The 21,866-nt window shown below is 42.8% G+C and overlaps 1 protein-coding gene across 1 annotated transcript in view; it reads right to left on the reverse strand.

The window, feature by feature from the left end:
* LOC126455447 (fatty acyl-CoA reductase 1-like) overlaps positions 1-21,866 on the reverse strand; it is a 232,787-nt gene that overhangs the window by 43,314 nt on the left and 167,607 nt on the right. The window contains exon 7 of the mRNA XM_050091198.1: positions 19,529-19,801. Within this exon, the coding sequence (XP_049947155.1) occupies positions 19,529-19,801 (273 nt within the window). The remainder of the gene's footprint in view (positions 1-19,528; positions 19,802-21,866) is intronic.

A 21,866-nucleotide genomic window follows, 5' to 3' on the forward strand; every position in this document is an offset into this window, starting at 1 on the left:
TCCTTGCTATTGACAGTCTACATTTTATATCCTCTCTACTTCGACTATCATCAGTTATTTTGCTCCCCAAATAGCAAAAATCATCTAATACTTTAAGTGTCTCATTTCCGAATCTAATTCCCTCAGCGTTACCCGACTTAATTCGACTACATTCCATTATCTTCGTTTCGCTTTATTCATGTTCATCTTATATCCTCCTTTCAAGACACTGTCCATTCAGTTGAACTACACTTCCAGGTCCTTTGCTGCCTCTGACAGAATTACAATGTCATCGGCGAACCTAAAAGTTTTTATATCTTCTCCGTGGATTTTAATACCTACTCCGAATTTTTCTTTTGTTTCCTTTACTGCTTGCTCAATATACAGATTGAATAACATCGGGGAGAGGCTACAACCCTGTCTCACTCCCTTCCTAACCACTGCTTCCCTTTCGTGCCCCTCGACTCTTATAACTGCTGTCTGGTTGGTTGGTTGGTTTGGGGAAGGAGACCAGACAGCGTGGTCATGGGTCTCATCGGAATAGGGAAGGACGGGGAAGGAAGTCGGCCGTGCCCTTTCAGAGGAACCATCCCGGCATTTGCCTGGAGTGATTTAGGGAAATCACGGAAAACCTAAATCAGGATGGCCGGACGTGGGATTGAACCGCTGCTGTCTGGTTTCTGGACAAATTGTAAGTAGCCTTTCGCTCCCTGTATTTAACCCCTGCCACCTTTAGATTTTGAAGGAAAGTATTCCAGTCAACATTGTCAAAAGCTTTCTCTAACTCTACAAATGCTAGAAATGTAGGTTTGCCTTTCCTTAATCTTCCTTCTAAGACAAGTCGTAAGGTCAGCATTGCCTCACGTGTTCCAACATTTCTACGGAATCCGAACTGATCTTCCCCGAGGTCGGCTTCTACCAGTTTTTCCATTCGTCTGTAAAGAATTCTCGTTAGTATTTTGCAGCTGTGACTTATTAAACTGACAGTTCGGTAATTTTCACATCTGCCACCAACTGCTTTCTTTGGGATTGGAATTATTATCTTCATCTTGAAGTCTCAGGGTATTTCGCCTGTCTCATACATCTTGCTCACCAGATGGTAGAGTTTTGTCAGGACTGGCTCTCCCAAGGCCGTCAGTATTTGTCTACTCCCGGGGCCTTGTTTCGACTCAGGTCTTTCAGTGCTCTCTCAAACTTTTCGCGCACTGTCGTATCTCCCATTTCATCTTCATCTACATCCTCTTGCATTTCCATAATATTGTCCTCAAGTTCATCGCCCTTGTATAGATCCTCTATATACTCCTTCCATATTTCTGCTTTCCCTTCTTTGCTTAGAACTGGGTTTCCATCTGAGCTCTTGATATTCATACAAGTGGCTCTCTTTTCTCCAAAGTTCTCTTTAATTTTCCTGTAGGCAGTATCTATCTTGCCCCTAGTGAGCTAAGCCTCCACATCTTTACATTTGTCCTCTAGGCATCCCTGCTTAGTCTTTTTGCACTTCCTGTCGATCTCATTTTACAGACGTATGTATTCCTTTTTGCTTGCTTCATTTGCTGAATTTTTATAGTTTCTCCTTTCATCAATTAAATTCAATATTTCTTCTGTTTCCCAAGGATATCTACTAGCCCTCGTCTTTTTACCTACTCGATCCTCTGCTGCCTTCACTACTTCATCCCTCAGAGCTACCCATTCTCCTTCTACTGTGTTTCTTTCCCCCATTCCTGTCAATTGTTCCCTTATGCTCTCCCTGAAACTTTGTAGAACGTCTGGTTTAGTCAGTTTATCCAGGTCCAATCTCATTAGTTTCTTTAGTTTTAATCTACAGTTCATAACCAATAGATTGTGGTCAGAGTCCACATCTGCCTCTGGAAATGTCTTACAGTTTAAAACCTGGTTTCTAAATCTCTGCCGTACCGTTATATAATCTATCTCAAACCTTCTAGTATCTCCAGAATTTTTCCATGTATACAACCTTCTTTTATGATTCTTGAACCAATTGATTTCTATTAAGTTATGCTCTGTGCAAAATTGAACCAGACGGCTTCATCTTTCATTTCTTACCCCCAATCCATATTCACCTACTATGTTCCCTTCTCTCCCTTTTCCTACTCCTAAATTCCAGTCATCCATGACTCCTAAATTTTCGTCTTCCTTCACTACCTGAATAATTTCTTTTATCTCACCATACATTTCATCAATTTCTTCATCATCTGCAGAGCTAGTTGGCATATAAACTTGTACTACTGTAGTAGGAGTGGGCTTCGTGTCTATCTTGGCCACAATAATGCGTTCACTATGCTGTTTGTAGTAACTTACCCGCACTCCTATTTTTTTATTCATTATTACACCTACTCCTGCATTACCCCTATTTGACTTTGTATTTATAACCCTGTATTCACCTGACCAAAAGTCTTGTTCATCCTGCCACCGAACTTCACTAATTCCTACTATATCTAACTTTAACCTATCCATTTCCCTTTTTAAATTTTCTAACCTACCTGCCTGATTAAGGGATCTCACATTCCACACTCCGATCCGTAGAATGCCAGTTTTCTTTCTCCTGATAACGACGTCTTCTTGAGTAGACGTATTTCAAGTAATACAGCTATCAGCATCGTCACTTACAAGGGAAGGCCACGACGTTGGGATCACGCATTTACCTCCAACTCTGTACACCATTAGCAGACTTTTAAACAACATGATGTGCAAGTAGTAAGGTACACTACTGTGGCAATTCTTAGAAAATTGCAAGAGAATTTTAACTCGTCTGTTACATAACTGATGTATCCATGCCACATGTACGAAGTCAAGGTGGTAGAGCGGATCAGCTCAGCGTGTTCGGTCAAAGGTCAGCTGCCCTTTGTAATTAAAAAAAATAAAAGACTGAGTTAATGGATCAATGATGAACTTGAACAAACCTGACGTCCTCCTCGATCACACAGGACGAACAATAACGAACAAGATGAGATTAAAAAAAGTGGTTAGCTTCAAGGCTGTGCATAGAGGACAGGGACGGGGCGACGGTTCTAACCCTGCAAGCAATTATACTTTTTTCATCACTATTCACGTTATTTAAATTGTATGGATTTTGAGAGGTTATATAACGATAAAATCAAGTGCATTTTCGTGAAGTTGTAGTGATTTCATATGCTACCATTTGTAATTCTATATCTACGCACAGATACAGAAGGCGCATAATGCATGCGAAAGACTTCTCTTGCGATTTTCTCGGAATTGACAGAATAGTGCACCTTACTACTTGCATATTACGTTGTTTTAATTCTTTGCTAAAGCTGTACAAAGTCTGAAGTAAATCTGTGATACCAACATTGTGGCCTCCCCTTGTTAGAATTACACGGTGTAGAGCTGCACTTTCCAGAGAATACGGGGGCATTGTTACGGCATCTGCGAGGGACATCAGTCACGAGATTGTCAGTATTGGGACAACCTATGTATGGGGACAATGTACCGTTATCCAAGATGGCGTCGATGATGACATCCAAGATGTCAGCGATGACGTCATTCGAGATGGCGGATTTTGAGGGAAGATAGAATTTTTGGTGGGATAAAAGGTCAATTGGGCTACCTCCACTAACCTAATCCCCACCCCAAGAAAAATAGCGCGAAGGTCAATTTCCAACATGATAATGGGTGACACCCCTACTTATGTCTACGAAGCAAAGAAAATCACGGGAATATAGGACACTTGGTCTACCTCCACAAGCCTAACACCCACCCCAAGAAAAATGGTGCGAAGTTCATATTCCAGTAGGATAATGGAGGGTAAAAGGGACTTGTCTTTATTATTTAACCAATTTCAAGCAGATGTGTTCGCCACTGCGTCTGGACTCCAACTGGCTTAGTTGATATCGGTGCCACCAGAGGGCGCTCTCCTGACGTCAGGTGATGACGCAAGTACTGTCATTCAAGATGGCTGCACCCGATGTATCCACCACCAGCTCCAGAGCCCAACTGGCTTAGTTCATACTGTAGCGACCAGAGGACGCTACTGTGAGGTCAGTTGATGACACGAGATCGTTCGCTCTCTCGCGCTGTGCCACCGGCACGCGGGCATCTGACCACTTGCGTCAAACACTCTCAGATGCCACATCCATACACACGCGGTACGCAGCCTTCTGTAAATATGCTAATTATGCTAATACCCACATCGCGCATCTAACCTACCAATTAACTAAGTACTTAATTCCGTTTCAGTTTTAATCATATTCAATAAGTCAATTTAAAATTTAATATTTAATTATCAAATGAGAAGTTCGACATTTTCCCGCTGTCATTGCAGTGTTCATTCATGACATAGTATCCCCCCACCACCCACCCCAGAATGCTGCACGTCTATTGGCTGCTACATCAGTCACGTGATTCGGCATCATTAAACCTAGGACTGGGAATCAATTTTCACCAGTGCCACACACGCCTGGACTCGGAATCAAGTAGTTAAAGTCTCCACCACGTTCCTGAACCCAGCATCACGCCCCTTTACTGACCCATGTCGCTGGTCTAGAGTGCAATAACTTGCACAGCGCATGATGTCATGCAAGATAGTGGGGCAAAATAGCGGGGGAACAGATCTTAACACAAGTCTTTTATTTTGCAGGCGCTGTCTCCACCACGAGATTTACTGTCCAACTGACATAGTACACATTACCGCCTTCAGATCGTACTGTCATCCCTCCTATGACCCAATCCCAGATGGTGGTCTATAGGAGCGAGCACTATGCAAAAATTACTCAGACTGCGCTAGGATGCTGGGGAGAGTAAGGAATAAGACCACTCTATTTATTTTCGAACATTTCATTTAGAGATCGAATATATTTATCACACTGACCCGAAACACTCGCCATGTTATGCTTGAGGTAACAATACACAGTCTGCAGACACGCAAACAACTCCTAATTTAAGCAAATAATTTGAGTACAGACATTCATACTTCTCCTAAATGATTCAGCACAGTTGTGTCTAGACACGGTTATTAATCGTAAACTGTTCAAATAACTCATAGCACAGAATACAGATCTGCTCGCAAAATAAATCAATCAATGCGCGGAAGCAGCCCCCGCCAACCCCTCTGCAGCAGATCGTACAGACAGCCCTTACGACGTGGTGCAGACCTCAGCTGTCAAACCGCGCACAGCCCCCGCCTGGCTCCCACAAGCTTGAGGCGGCGATATCTCACTCATACCGCATGTCTGAAAAATTCCAATCCAAATGATTGTTCACCTAGACGCACGTGCAGACGTGATCGGGCGAGCTACAGCCGAACACAGGCGAAAGTTGTACGTAAGCGCCGTTCATGATTCTTGTCCGCAGGGGGGGAGGGGGCGGGTGTATTTACTGAGCGCGCCCTCCAAGTAGGACCGCGCATGTAGTGCGTTCCACGCTACCCTCACTCTAACTACGGTCAGGGGAGGACGCTGCAGTATTCCATTCCACAATAGCAGAACCTGCTTTCGCCTTAGCGATTCTAACGGACCACACGTCACGTTTGACTGACGATTCACCGCGCGTAGGTATCTACCATCGCAAACGCATCCAGTAACGTTATCAACCTTACACTTAAGTCACATTTCAATCTAAAATAATAACTCTAATAAATTCAAAAGCCGTCCAGAAATACTTAACGTGCGCTGTTGTACTAGTTTTCGTCTTCTCTCAGCTTTTATAAACGGGAATTCATGCACTAACAGAACCTCGGTACGAAAGTAACGCACAATAACGTCCAATGCAGTCTTCCTCGCGGATCTAACACCATCACGTTATACCAACCCTGCTCTCAACATATGCAAATGTCCGCACGGCTATGTAGAGGCTACCATATCGCAGTAAAAAGCATGTTACTGAATCCGACATTATCATTTGCTCTAACCCAATTTACTCGCCGGATTACTGATGCCGCTGTTATTGAAGAACCATCCACCTCTACTTTCTCGAACTTACAGCGGTTATTTTACACAGATCACTAAATTCCGTTGACAGTTAAAACCACAAAGTTATCTCCACATTATCAAATACATACCAGACTCACAAGAATATTGGAAGCCAGGAACATATTTACAATAGTAACTACAATTAAATATTACGATTGTTGCTACACTCTGACACCAACCAATGTGCAGGTAACCTCTCCTCTTGACGACTGTGCTTCAGTATTTATAGCGAATATAATTTTCCACTTAAAAATTCTCACTCATACCCTCATCGTTATCAGTCTGCTCAAACTATATGTCCTTCATCATGGGACACACAGTCATCCACTCTAGTCATGCCATAACATAAACCATGCTATCTTTAAAATACAATATATACACAGTTCACGCAGTGAAAGCCACAGTTGCTTTGCAATACAATGTATACACATTTTAGACAAACAGTGATCTTTACATCTGTACAGCACCCGAAACTGGACCGCGAAACCGATCTAACCCCAGCAATATATCACCGAGTACCTTGTCGATCTAGTAAACATACAGTTCACATCCCCCATCAAACAAAATCACCCCTTTTACATCAGCCAACCGAAGTCACTCTCAGAATTGTTCTACAAATTCACCATCGTTTTCCCCTCGACACAAAGGCGTTACTGTCTCTGCTTCCTTGTCTGATCGCTTTCTATGCACATCTCCAGACTCGGGGATTACAAGAACACACGTAATTTCGCCATAGTATTATAGAATTTTCGCTATACTTCTCGATATCAACTACACAGCAGTAGCCTCCCCATAGCTAACGCAACATAATTCCCGACATATAGACTCGAAATCATTTCTCTACAAATACGAAACTTTAGCTACGTGGAGCGTGTGTAGCGTCCTCTAGACCACTGAGTAACTAGAAAGAAACACATGGGAAGTCATATTTCCACCCGCGAATACCGATCTCGCTGATCTAACATACTCCAAATCATCCATATAATTTACAAACCAACTAAGGGCCTTTCCATGTCTAGAGAACAGGCGAGCGTATCTTCCACACACCTCATTCGATCTTCTTTCAACTAAATAAAGACGCGAAATGTGCACAAACAGTCAACCGAACTATTTACATCAGCGGGAATAACACTCCATCCCAATCATACCATCTTCTCAAAGTTCCACTTGATCACGTAAGCCGTCTCACACATACTAAGAAGGGAACCTCCCCATCGCACCCCCCTCAGATTTAGTTATAAGTTGGCACAGTGGATAGGCTTTGAAAAACTGAACACATATCAATCAAGAAAATAGGAAGAAGTTGTGTGGAACAGTGAAAAAAATTAGTAAAATATACAAACTGAGTAGAGCATGCGCAAGATAGGCTATATCAAGGAGGACGTAAACTCGGGAGCGCCGTGGTCCCGTGGTTAGCGTGAGTATCTGCAGAACGAGAGGTCCTTGCTTAAAGTCTTCCCTCGACTGAAAATTTTACTTTCTTTATTTTCCCAAAGCTATGATCTGTCCGTTCGTTCACTGACGTCTCTGTTCACTGCAATAAGTTTAGTGTCTGTGTTTTGCGACCGCACCGCAAAACCGTGCGTTTAGTAGACGAAAGGACGTGCCTCTCCAATGGGAACCGAAAACATTTGATCGCAAGGTCATAGATCAACCGATTCCTCCACGGGAAAACACGTCTGATATATTCTGTACGACACTGGTGACGGCATGTGCGTCACATGACAGGAATATGTTGTCGACCCACCTAACTTGTACACTTGGCGAATGGGTAAAAAGATTCTTCTACCTTGCCCGATTTAGGTTTTCTTGTGGATGTGATAATCACTCCCAAAAAAGTGATGAAAACATAAGAGTTTGTCACATAAACTGAAAATAAAAAATTAAACTTTTCGCTCGAAGGAAGACTTGAACCTAGGACCTCTCCCTCCGTAGCTACTCTCGCTAACCACGGGACCACGGCGCTCCTTGACTCCCAGCGTACTTGATGTTGCCTATCTTCGCATGAACTACTCAGTTTGTAAATTTTACTAATTTTTTTCATAGCTCCACACTACTTCTTCCTGTTTTCTCGATTGATCTGTGTTCAGTTTTTCAAGGCCTATCCACTGTGCCAACTTATAACTAAATCTGAGGGGGGTGCGATGGGGAGGTTCCCTTGTAAGTATTAGTTCGCTATCTGGTCGTCTAGACAAAGGCAAAGTTAACTCATATACTTTCCTACAATCCAACAGACCTGTACATTTGCACGGATGCTGCTATTTACAGGAAACGTGGCTCATTACCACCACTGACTATCCATACACGGAATCATTCCGGAAAAACGCTCGCACATATGTTTGTCATTATACTTACAATTAAATGTTACGATCGCGCTCTCAACTGAACAGCATCCGAGAATGGCGAATTATCGGAAATACTCCCAGTTGTCGGCAGTGGCTCCGGAAATGGCTGTACCTTCCTTACAACTGGACATACTCCCCCCATTGCTATCACAGTACTTCAAGTCCTTACCTTCCCTACAACAGGGCATAGTCATTTCCTTTCCACAAACACACATATTTTATAACACTGATGCTCAAATGCGAACATATAACGCTCCCACTAAGTATATTACTTGGTCAATAACTGTTTGCCTACCATAGCAAATAATAGTGATCGAAAATCAGCGATTGGCATGCATCTCTCTTAAGTGCTTCTTTCGAGTCCTACCACTGTGTCCTAGAAAGAGACACGTAATCGGCGAGATGTTAAAGAAAAAACGGATCCCAGTAGCTAGCGCATGTTACTGTCACAATCAGTCTTGTTTCTACAGGTGCACACAGGTATCCATGTTAAAATCTATACCCTGTTTTCGAATCGAGGTATAACATTACCTCTGAATGAGTTGTTTCTTTCCGGACAAGTACCGTGACAGTGATCGTAGGAATACGTATTTTCAGCCAACTATGCAGCCTAAGGATAAAATGACTGAGCCTTGAAAGTGATTCGGCTAAGGAACGTGGTATGTACGCTGTATTTGCGACTCCCTCACAACCCCTCAACCAGATAATTCTTTAGTATTTGTAACGCACTCTGTCACGACATCATATCAGAGGTTCCTGGATATATCCACCGAGTTATAGACGATGACTGATGGAGAAGGAACACAAACAGTAGTAGTAGATGATGTGCTGACTGAGGTTGTAAGAAGAAAAATGTACACTAGCTTCTCAGATCTCTAGTGCCATGCTATATGTTCGAAATGATGTCAGTCATTTGGAATCACCTCTCTCCAATCGGATTACAACCACTACCCAATCATATTTGTCGCACCCTCATATCTCGAAACGAGTCACCTTTCCCGAACGTAGTTTCTACAGTAAAATTCCAGCGTGGTTGTAGTCGCCCCCTACACGTCGTGCAACTGATCCGATTTCTACAGCTTCGCCCATGTGATAGGTCCAATTTAAGTCTGAACTGAGCAGATGTCGGAGAAAGACATATCCACCACCTTCAGCAACCTCTGTAGAAACAGAACGACCTGAATTACTGCAACAGGACCGTGTTTTGACCATTCGGTGGAAATGCACGCAATTTCGTACGTCCCCAAGCTAGATACAGGTAGTACAGATCCACGTCCATACAAATCAGTCAGCCCAACAGATAAAAATTAAGAACTATAAAAGCTCATACGAATTAGAAGTCACCAAGGCACCGATGCGGGCACAATGACTCATAGCTGCGGTCGGCCTCCAGCGCAGGGAAAAAGATTTCACAATACGACTTCCCACAATAGCGTAGCGTGCAGCCATTGAAGCATTCCTAGCGGTACAGCCGCTTCCTCACCGGCTCTCACCTCAAACTGCTACTGCTACTGCTACTCCTGCTGTGCCTCTGACACGATTCTATTAAATATACAGACACCACAGTGCCCACTTTAAAAGTTTGATCACCTATACTATAGGACAGTGGTTTCCGACAGGTGGTCCGCGGTCCCCCAGGGGTCCGCGAGCTATGCCAGAGGGGTCCGCAAGATGCTATTAGAATAAAAAAATAGATTAAATATATTTTGTATGAGAACAGATTTTTTGTTTTGGCCGCTTCCTGCATGAACAGAGCTTTAGCGAACGCTAACTTTTGCGTCTAGCGTCTTCCTGGGGCCAACTGACACTAGCAGACTCTAGCGCAAAACTAGAATTATATAGAGGCAAATAGTTCTGCTGCATGCGGTTAGACTGCTCGCGCTGCCTCTTTGCAGGTGACAACTGACAGTTACGTTACATAGAAACTCGAATTTCAGACGACAATCGACCACAGTTTTTTGCCAGTGCTTTCACAGAACGAGTTGTTTACATATTCAATATGCTGTATTAAAACAGTTGTGTTCGTAAAGCGTTGTTTTTCACGGAAGCTATAGTTCGCGTTGTGAAAAATGGACCGCTGGTTAAAAAGTGGTTCGTTGAAACGAGAAATGCCTGCAGATGAAGAGGAAGATGATGCATTTGATGTTCAAGCAAGTAGGTCAGTGACTCTCGAACCGAAGTTGTCAGTGCCCATTGAACCTAAATCGTCGGCGTCCCTTGAACCTAACCGTTCCAAGATCAGTGTTAAGCTTACTGAAAAAACTAGAAAATATACCTCTGATTACTTGGAAATCGGTTTTAAGTTCACTGGACCTGAGCAACAGCCTAAACTTCAATGTGTCATTTGCTATGAAAGCCTTTCGAATGAATGTGTGAAATCAGCAAAACTCCAGCACCATCTTGATACAAAGTACCCGGAGTACAGAAGTACGTCATTAGATTTTTTCAAAAATAAATTAGGAGAGTTGAAAACAAATTGTAAAACAATTGCCAAACACTGTGGTGCAAATGTAAATGAAAATGCAACCCTAGCGTCTTACGAGGTGGCTCAGCTTGTTGTTGAATGTGGGAAAAACCACACAATTTCTGAGGAACTTATACTGCCATCAGCAATAATACTTTGGAAGAGAATCTTAGGTGATGCAGCTGCTAAGATAACAGGAGCTGTCCCGCTCTCAAATAATACTGTTCAAAGACGAATTACTGATATGGCAGTTAACACCGAAGAAACATTGCTGGTTAGACTTTGCCTGACTGACATGTGCGCTCTACAATTGGATGAAAGCACAGACATATCAAAAAAGGCTATAATGTTGGTTTTCTAACCATTCTTATAGGAGGACCAAGTGTTCAAAGATTTTCTTCATGCGAACTACTGCATACGTCAGCAGACGATATTTTAACTGGATTAAATAATTATCTCAATGAACACGACGTCACCTAGAAAAAATGTGTAGGCTTGTCGACGGATTGAGCAAACTCAATGGCTGGCAAAAAATCAGGTCTTCTAGCTCGTATCAAAGCGGTAGCCCCTGAGGTGAAATGGACTCTCTGTTGCGTGAAGCCTTAGTAGCCAAAAGCTTGTCTGAACCTTTGCAAAAGATACTTAATGGAGTAGTTCAAATCATCAACTACATTAAAACTCGACACCTACAATCCAGATTATTTTCTTTGTTGTGTAAAGAGATCGGCAGTGAGCATGAGCAACTTCTTACTCATATGGAAGGAAGATGGCTTTCTCGTGGTAGGATCTTGCCAAATTTTTTTAACTTACAGATGAGTTCGTGTCTTCTTTCTTGACACAAAGTGTGATATGACAAGGTAACAATCATGCTCAATGAGGGGGTCCTCGAGAAAATTTTGTTGGGAATCCCTGCGCTAGGCGAATTATCGTATGACACGCTCCCTCTGGTTCTGTTTAGTTGTGTCAACACGCTTTTGTACAACGCCAAACATTTCGTTTCTCTGCCACGAGTTTCATGCCTGTCTCATGTTCTAAACTAACATTAAGACGCCCTGATACATTGCCAGTCACAGAAAGCTAGATATCGCGCACTGTAAATCATTTTACTACTGCAACTACCATAACACGCTACACAACAACTTACATTATATAAAAACCCACTTACAACATAACGAAAGTAGAAGACTTTTACGGCGTTGGCTTAGGTCTCCAAACGGATATCCGAAAGCGAACGACGACCTATACATTTATTCTCGTCTCTCACACTGACGGAAATACCTGACGACTATGCATCCCCTTTCGACTCATTCTTCACATTGCACTAATGTACGCGATCACTGTTTCGCTACTAGCAACCCTCGGAAGTTCCCGTGCATCCACGGAAACATTTTCCCCAACTCAAACAAGCCATAGCAGTCACTCATTATCTGCTAACCAATGCAGGGATGGGATGGAAAAGACACCATCCACATACTCTAGTACTAAACATGAAACTTGATAGCGCGAACAATTTTACAGAAACTTTGACACCGGTCAATCATGTGACAGCATGCTTCCTCAATCTCTGTATAATAGCTAAACCATCCATTCTCTATTTTGCAAGTATCATTGCGAACATGGAAAGATGACTACACAGTACACTCATTCACAGCTAATTCTCGAACACATAACTCATCAAAGTATACCAGACAGTACTCTAGATATTTCTAAGACCTCGATCATAGTACCTAAATTATGGTTCATCTCTCTGCGTATGGGAGCCACAGAGCATTCTCCCCATCTTAGGGTAAAAGTATGTGTGTTTGTGGAAAGGTGTAGACTATGCCCTGTTGTAGAGAAGGTAAGGATTTGACTTGGAGTACTGTGATAGCAATGGGGGGAGTATGTCCAGTTGTAAGGACCCTCCGCCACACACCGTTGGGTGGCTTGCGGAGTATCAATGTAGATGTAGAAGGTACAGCTATTTCCAGAGCCACTGCCGACAACTGGGAGTATTTCCGATAATTCGCTCATTCTCGAATGCTGTTTAATTGGTAGCGATACTGTAACATTTAATTGTAACTATAATAACTAACATATATATGAGCTGTTTCCGGAATCATTCCTTGTATGAAAAGTCCGTTGTATTAATGATCCACGTTTCCTGTTAATAGCAGCATCCATGCGAAGGTAGAGGTCTGTTGGATTGTAGGAAAGTATATGAGTTAACTTTGCCCTTGTCTAGAAGACCAGATAGCGAACTAATACTAGTATGTGTTGGGTAGCTTTCGTGATCAAGTGGAACATTGAGAAGATGGTATGATTGGGATGGAGTGTTATTCCCGCCGATGTAAATTGTTCGGTTGACTGTTTGTGCACATTTCGCGTCTTTATTTAGTTGAGAGAAGATGGAGTGTGGTGTGTGGAAGATACGTTTGCCTCTTCTCTAGACATGGAAAGGACCTTAGATGGCTTGTAAATTATGTGAGTTCGGTATTCGTGGGTGGAAATATGATTTTTCATGTGTTTGTTTCTATTTACTCAGTGGTCTAGGGGACGCTCGACGAAGCTAAGGTTTCGTGGTTGTAGAGAAATGATTTCGAGTCTATATATCAGGAATTAAGTTGCCTTAGCTATGGGGAGGCTACTGCTGTGTAGTTGATATCGAGAAGTATAGCGAAAATTCTATAATACTATGGCGAAATTACGTGTGTTCTTGTAATCCCCGAGTCTGGAGATGTGCATAGAAAAGCGATCAGACAAGGAAGCAGAGACAGTAACGCCTTTGTGTCGAGGGGAAAATGATGGTGAATTTGTAGAACAATTCTGAGAGTGACTTCGGTTGGCTGATGTAAAAGGGGTGATTTTGTTTGATGGGGGATGTGAACTGTATGTTTACTAGATCGACAAGGTACTCGGTGATATATTGCTGGGATTTGATCGGTTTCACGGTCTAGTTTCGGATGCTGTACAGATGTAAAGATCACTGTTTGTCTAAAATGTGTATTCATTGTATTGCAAAGTAACTGTGGCTTTCACTGCGTGAACTGTATATATATATTGTATTTTAAAGATAGCATGGTTTATGTTATGGCATGACTAGAGTGGATGACTGTGTGTCCCATGATGAAGGACATATAGTTTGAGCAGACTGATTGCGATGAGCGTATGAGTGAGAATTTTTAAGTGGAAAATTGTATTCGCTATAAATACTGAAGCACAGTCGTCTAGAGGAGAGGTTACCTGCACATTGATTGGTGTCAGAGTGTAGCAACAATCATAATATTTAATTGTAGTTACTATTGTAAATATGTTCCTGGCTTCCAATATTCTTGTGAGTCTGGTATGTATTTGATAATGTGGAGATAACTTTGTGGTTTTAACTGTCAACGGAATTTAGTGATCTGTGTAAAATAACCGCTGTAAGTTCGAGAAAGTAGAGGTGGATGGTTCTTCAATAACAGCGGCATCAGTAATTCGGCGAGTAAATTGGGTTAGAGCAAATGATAATGTCGGATTCAGTAACATGTTTTGTACTGCGATATGGTAGCCTCTACATAGCCGTGCGGACATTTGCGTATGTTGAGAGCATGATTGGTATAAGGTGATGGGGTTAGGTCCGCGAGGAAGACTGCATTGGACGTTATTGTGCGTTACTTTCGTAACGAGCTTCTGTTAGGGCATGCATTTCCGTGCCTACAATGCGTGAGAAGACGAAAACTAGTACAAAAGCGCCCGTTAAGTATTTATGGACGGCTGTGGAATTTACTAGAGTGGTTGTTATTTTAGATATAAATGTGACTTAAGTGTAAGGTTGGTAACGTTACTGGATGCGTTTGCGATGGTATATACCTACGCGCGGTGTAGCATCAGTCGAACGTGACGTGTGTTCCGTTAGAATCGCTAAGGGGAAAGCAGGTTGTGCTATTGTGGAATGGAATTCTTCAGCGTCTTCGCTGGACCGCTGTTAGAGTTAGGGTAGCATGGAACGCTCCACGCGCGTGGCTATGCTTGTTGGTACGCTCTGTAAATAATCCCCCCTGGTCATCAATGGCACTTATACAAGTTTCGCCTGCGTTAGGTTGCAGCTCGCGGTTGCGCTCCAGCCCAATTACGTGAGCATGTGTGTCTAGGTGAACAAGTATTTGCATAGGAATTTCTCAGACATGCGGTATGAGTGAGATCTCGCTGCCTCATGCTTGCGGGATCCGGGCGGGGACTGTGCGCGGTTTGACAGCTGACGGCTGCACCACGACGCAGGGACTGTCTGTACGCTCTGCTGGAGAGGAGTTGACGGAGAGTGCATGCGCTCGCTGATTGAATTGTTTTGCGAGCAGGTCTGTGGGCTGTGAGCTGTATGGATGGTTCACGATATGATAGTGTCTAGACATAAGTGTGCTGAATTATTTAGGAGGAGTATGAATGTCTGTACTTAAAACATTTGCGTAAATTAAGAGTAGTTTGTGTGTCTGCAGACTGTATTGTGACCCCAAGCATAACATGGGGAGTGTTTTGCGTCATTGTGATAAATATATTCGATCTCTAAATAAAATGTTCGAAAAAAAGTAGAGTGGACTCTCCCCAGCACCCTAGCGCAGACTGAGTAATTTTAGCATAGTTCTCGCCCCTACCGACCGCCATCTGGGACTAGGTCATAGGAGGGGTGACAGTACGATCTGATGGCGGTAACGTGTACATGTCAGTTGGACAGTAAATCTGTCGGTGGAGACAGCACCTGCAAAATAAAGACATGTGTTAAGATCTGTTTTCCCACCATTTCGCCCCACCATCTTTGATGACGTCATGCACTGTGCACATTAGTACTCGTTATTGCACGGTAGCCGCCACCATGGGTGAGTAAGGCGGTGTGGCGCTGGGTTGAAGATCGTGGTGGAGACTTTAACTACTTGATTCCAAGTCCAGGTGGGTGTGGCATTGGTGAAAATTGATTTCAAGTCCTAGGTTCAATGAAGTCGAATCACGTGACTAATGCAGCAGTTAAAGGCGCTGCAGTCTGGAACCGCAAGACCGCTACGGTCGCAGGTTCGAATCCTGCCTCGGGCATGGATGTTTGTGATGTCCTTAGGTTAGTTAGGTTTAACTAGTTCTAAGTTCTAGGGGACTAATGACCTCAGCAGTTGAGTCCCATAGTGCTCAGAGCCATTTTTTTTAATGCAGCAGTCAATAGGAGTGCAGCATTCTGAGGGTGGGGGAGGGTGCTATGTCATGAGTGAACACTGCACTGATGGTGGGAAAATGTCGAACTTCTCATTTGATAATTGAATATTGAAATTTTATATTGACCTATTGAATATGATTAAAATGGAAATGGAATTAAGTACTTAGTTAATTGGTAGGTTAGATACGTGATGTGGGTGTTGGTTTAGTTAGCATATTTACAGAAGACTATGTACAGCTTGTGTATGGAGGTGACGGCCGAGGGTGTTTGTTGTAAGTGGTCGGGCGTCCGCGGGCCTGTGGTGTGGTGCGAGAGAGCGGACGATCTTGTTTAATCAACCGACCTTACGGTAGCGTCCTCTGGTGGTCACAATATGAACTAAACCAGTTGGGCTCTGGAGCTGGTGGTGGTTACATCTATTGTGTTGTGGAGCCAACACCGTGTTACTAGAGGACGCCGAAATGCAAGCGTTTTAGCACACGCAGGCTGGCTTGAGGAGGGAAGAACTATACTGACGTGAAATCTGGAACATGACAAGGAATTAGAATTCAGAAAGCGGACGTAGCCAGTTTGATACTTAACTTTAAACCATTAGTGATGAACGTCGCTCTTGACGGCACATGAGTCACAATATTATCTGTTCAGAAGACATAGTAACTGAATATTGCGCCTCGCTAAGTCGTTGCAAATGACGAGGCTCAAGGCTATGCTAAACTGTCGTCTTTGCAAATGAGAGCGTATGTAGTCAGTGAACCATCGCTAGCAAAGTCGGCTGTACAACTGGGGCGAGTGCTAGGGAGTCCCTCCAGATTAGACCTGCCATATGGCGGCGCTCGGTCTGCAATCACTGATAGTGGCGAGACGCGGGTCCGACGTATACTAAGGGACCGCGGCCGATTTAAAGGCTACCACCTAGCAAGTGTGGTGTCTGGCGGTGACACCACAACATCGGTTGCAGCCAACTTGAATGACGGTACTTACGTCATCACCTGATGTCCGGAGAGCGCCCTCTGGTGGCACCGACATGAACTAAGCCAGTTGGAGTCCAGACCCAGTGGCGATCGCATATGCTTGTAATTGGTTAAATAGCAAATACAAGTCCCTTTTTCCCTCCATTACTGTACCTGAATTTGAACTTCTCACTATTTTTCTTGTGGTGGGGGTTAGGCTAGGGGAGGTAGGCCAAGTGTCCTATCTCCCCGTGATTTTCTTTGTAGTGATAAGTACGGGTGCTATGCATTATCATGTTGGAATTTGAACTCCGCGCCATTGTTCTTGTGGTGGGGGTTAGGTTAGGGGAGGTAGCCCAGTTGACCTTTTTTCTCGCCAAAATTCAAACTTCCCGCCAAATCCGACATCTTGAATGACGTCATCGCCGCCATCTTGGATGACATCATCGCCGCCATCTTGGATAATGTTACTTTGTCCCTTTACATTCGTTGTCCCAGTTCTTTAATCACCGCAAAACAGGTAGGAAGAAGTCCTACGCGACGACTCAGTAATGCAAGAACGTATTTCTTACTCTCAGAAAATCTCAGGTAAATAGTCAGCCAGCCCTACTGTACGCCTCTTATACCACCTTCTACGGACTTGGAAGCTAGACTGAAACACTTCAGGATATCGAATAAGTGAAAGGCTCTTGCAAGCTGGAATACGAGTAATGGTTAGACTATATCTGAGATGAAATTTATTAGCAGCCCGTCGAAACTCTTTAAAATTAACTAATGCATGGAAAAATTTTGCGAATAATGTTCATCGACACAAAGTGTTACTGTTCGCATAAGTGGTTCGTTTTGAGATTATACACCATATGCGGACGAGATTTGTGTTTTTCAAACGTCTTCTGCAGTACAGATAAGTGTAATATTTAGTATTTATTTTGTGGCTGCGGGGCTAATATTGTGCTCCATTAGTGCTCAGTGAATTCAAACTTAAAAATGAAGCAAAATAAATTATAATATTTCTGTTGTATAATAAACTTACCAATTGTGCTCTCAAACACTTTTGCTACATCGTTACTGTTAAGCACACAGAATTTTGGTTAGAGAAGTTACCTCGTCCTAAGAAGACACATTTACGTCACTGTTTTACCAGAAGTATTTATCATTTAAACTGGATACCTTTATTAGCCACATATGTCTTCAGAAAATTTAAACAGTAAATTCAGCAATGTAGCTATGAAACGTCTCTGTGAAGTCGTTTCATAAGGCGCTTGTCGGATTAGGTACAACTTATTCGCTTTACTACCTGATTTTAGCTCAATTCATAAACTCTTCCAGAAAGACCGAGCACTCAAATAAGGCCTATTGAACAGTATATGTGTGTTTTAATGTGGGGTTTCGGTTTTGTTTTGTGGGAAACACTGAGTTGGTCATCGTCTGCTGGGGGCAGACGATGTTGCTTCTCGTTCGAAGGAGAGCACAGGATGACCAACTTAAGTTTCCAATACCTGAACAGAGAGGTTTACCCATCTTAGTCAAAGACTATTTTTGTGTATGAGGTTGTTAACGGAGGGCTACCTCTCTGGTAGCTTCCGCTGCACGGGGAGCTAGGTAATCTCGAAAGAGAAAGGGGCGACTCTTCGGTGAACGGTTGGTGAATACGGATCGTAGCCCTTAAAGGGGGTTTCAAGTGATAGGAAGCAGGTTGAGTGAGTACTTCGTTATGTTTAAGAGTTGAAATACTTAAGAACTTCAGCTTAACTGAAGCGTGTGATGCGAGTATGATTTTTAATCTTCCATTAGTGGAAGTTGCGTTTGTCTTTGTGTGTCGATTTTGTGCCACGTGTTTGGTAATAAATGACCCTTCTGGTCCACCACGGCACTACAATAGACCTTATTTAACAGTCTGCTTATTTAATGAGCCATAATTTCTACAAGAATATCTGTTCTTTCGTGCACTTTCTACAAAGCAGCACAACAGTTTGAGTCAGAATGCACCACGTGCTGTAGTTCGGCAGTTTTCAGGCAGCAGGCGCAGTTAGTATGTTGAATAATCATCGCACAACCTCGTGCATTGGTTAAACCTCTGTCCAGAATAGTGCATGCGTAGAATCGTAATGGGAATCTCACTGGTATGAATGCAAAGGGAGATGATAGTATAATTGTCTCCCACCCTCGTTTTCTGCGTTTCTTCTTCCTGTAGTTAAATTGTGCTCTGTTTCATTCTCACGTAATTCTTACTAAAATATTTCTGGTCAGCCACCAGTTAGGTGTAGCTGGGATGTGCAACCAAATACTTAGTTACAATAAACAATCGACGTGAAAGATAAATTCTGTGGTGTTGATCTTACACACTTACTTCGATTTCCAATCCTGAATTAATCAAGTTACTTCATGCACGATATGGAGTGCTATTTATCTGGCTACTTAAAGAAATTTGAATACTGGTAATTAAATTATTAAAGTAATTAAACTAATAATTTTCCAGCTCCGTTTTCTTCTAAATGGTTAGGAAGCGCTTGGGCTGGTGGCGACCCTGAATTTCGGAAATTTTATCATTATTTGTGTGAGAGAAGCAGCGAGAAATGCGAGATAACGTATATAGCTCCATGAGAAACGTCGTAAATATAGTAATACGTTACAGCCTTGTGTCATGCGGAATAAAAAGTGAGTACATAACGGGATGAAGTACTTACATTGGTTTTGTCCCCTTGAGACACAGAAAAGCGTCTGCAATAATGGCTGGAATTAAGTGGAAGAACACGGCTGTAATTAGGTACAGCGACTTCTGCTTGAACATAAATCCGTAGACGTACCAGATGGTTTTTATGCTGGGAAAATGTTTGCCGTAAAGTAAGTAGCCGCGTATGGTACCCCAGGATACTGGATGGCGAGCAGTTGATACACAATTGTAGACGAGCGGCTGAGCTGCTGGCAGTTGTGTAAGATTTTGCATTCTGTGTCTGGACCTGCAATAAATGAGACAACATCCACAAAAAATGAAAGTGGACCGTTCGCTATTTTTGATTACTAGTAATGTGTGGGTAACATTTTAAACAGATTTGCAACATTTATTCTCTTCATCTCCTAACGAATGTGCCACTGATGGTGCACACGGTTATGAACTCAGTCACTATAACAATCTATGTACATGGGTACATTAAAGATAAATTACATTAAAATTCCACTGTTAAAAGAATTACACAAAAACAATTCGTAATATTCGGGAAGCAAATCATCAACAAGAAAAGATAACGTCTTGTGCGAAGAAATTATCTAACGGGTAAATAAGTGCGAAGAGAAGTCGGCAGATTTGCTCGGAAGAGAATATAGAATGCGCCCTGAAAAATATGGCTTACTGTGATTGTTATTGCTTCTCACTTACTCTGAAAGGAAGCTACTGTCGGAATCCAGAACGGATTGATCTGATACGATCGTGGAGAGTTCTCACCAAAAACCGCGAACTGCTACTCCACAGACATCGCAACGTGAGTCTTCCAGGGCGCCACGTCGCTCATTCGGGAAGAACCTTGAGGCTGGGGGAATAGCACAGATGGTGCTACCCCGCCAAGGCTGAACTCTCACATTCCTGTTTGGTGGCTCAAAGGTATCCCTACCATAGCCAACAAGCAGCTGACTCTCGCCATTTGTCCATGGAGATATGAAATGAAGCATGGTGAAAGAGGAGAAACTTTTCTCTCTTAATGATGCAAGTTGGTTCCAGCGGGTCCAGGTAACTTGGGATAGCAGAGGTATTTGTTGTATCTTCTGACGAAGCGTGATGAAACACACTTTTACAACAGAACTGTTACAATAACTAAATAAAGCAAGCTTCTAAATGGAGCCCCTTGAGTAAGAGGTAGCACGTTCAATATTTAGTAAGGCTAATTTGAAATTTTTGTGTTAACAATTGTAACAGGAATGATATTAGCTGCTAATAACTCACTACGTGCATCAGGAGGGCGACGGGAAATGAATGCCCGGGGTGCTATGGGATGTTTGTACAATGCTTCACAAAATAGACATCGTCGACATTCAATAAATGTTCGAAACAAACCAGCAACTTGCGCCATGAACAGCTAACGAAAAATGGCGCGCTAGGATGATCACGAAGATTAGCATCATCATGACAGAAGGCGAACACCTTGGGAGCTGTAAACATTCAGCTAGGTATCAGCCCTGAAAGAATGCATATGGAATGATACCCGTGTAACGGGTGATGAAAACTGAGGGAATGTGGTGGCATGCAACCGAAAGTGAAAGAGTCTGGGGTGGAACTTATCGTGGAACTGGCTATCCTTTAAGGCGTAGCTGCAGAATGTGCGACAATATGTTTTATAGGCACGAAAAACACAAAGTTTCAGAGTTTAAATGTGTCCAGTGGTTCCAGATGTTATGCACTGCACTGTTACACACGGTTCAGTAGGGGTAATTTGCTCTAAAGGAGTAAGCAGACCAAGAATGAAGCAAAAGCAAGTTTCTTTGACCAACTATTGTCCAAAACAGTGCTCATACACTTATTGTAGTTCGTCTACGCCCATTTTCAAGTCTTGCTTGGTGTGAGTTAAATATTCCCCACTTCCCTTGCAAGATAACGCACACGAGAAACAATCATTGGGGAGAGACTCTCCAACTTCTCGCAACACAATAAATGACTTTCAAAACAATCTACCATCCAGATTAAAGTCGGCATAATTGTATATGAATGCGTTGAGGCATTGACGTTAGCAGATCTTGATAGAAATCTCTTGGTACCTCTAATTTCCAGGGTACCACTCACAGACACGTCCTCTTCAAATCTCCAATGGTCGGAGTTGAAAACAAATTCTTTAATGGACGATGGGATACTGTTGTTTATCTCATCTACAACTTTTCGGGCCGATTCCGCAGTTTGCTATGCATCGCCAAGGTGACGCTTTGTTTGAAATTTCGTTTTATTACGTCATCCAATTCTGTAGCACTTTTTGAAGTTAAGCAACCGTCCATTGCTTCACTTGAAATCACTGTAATCTATGACGTGCGTAACGTAGTGGC

The sequence above is a fragment of the Schistocerca serialis genome, chromosome 2, assembly GCF_023864345.2.
Source record: "Schistocerca serialis cubense isolate TAMUIC-IGC-003099 chromosome 2, iqSchSeri2.2, whole genome shotgun sequence".
In the NCBI taxonomy this organism is placed as follows: Eukaryota; Metazoa; Arthropoda; class Insecta; order Orthoptera; family Acrididae; genus Schistocerca; species Schistocerca serialis.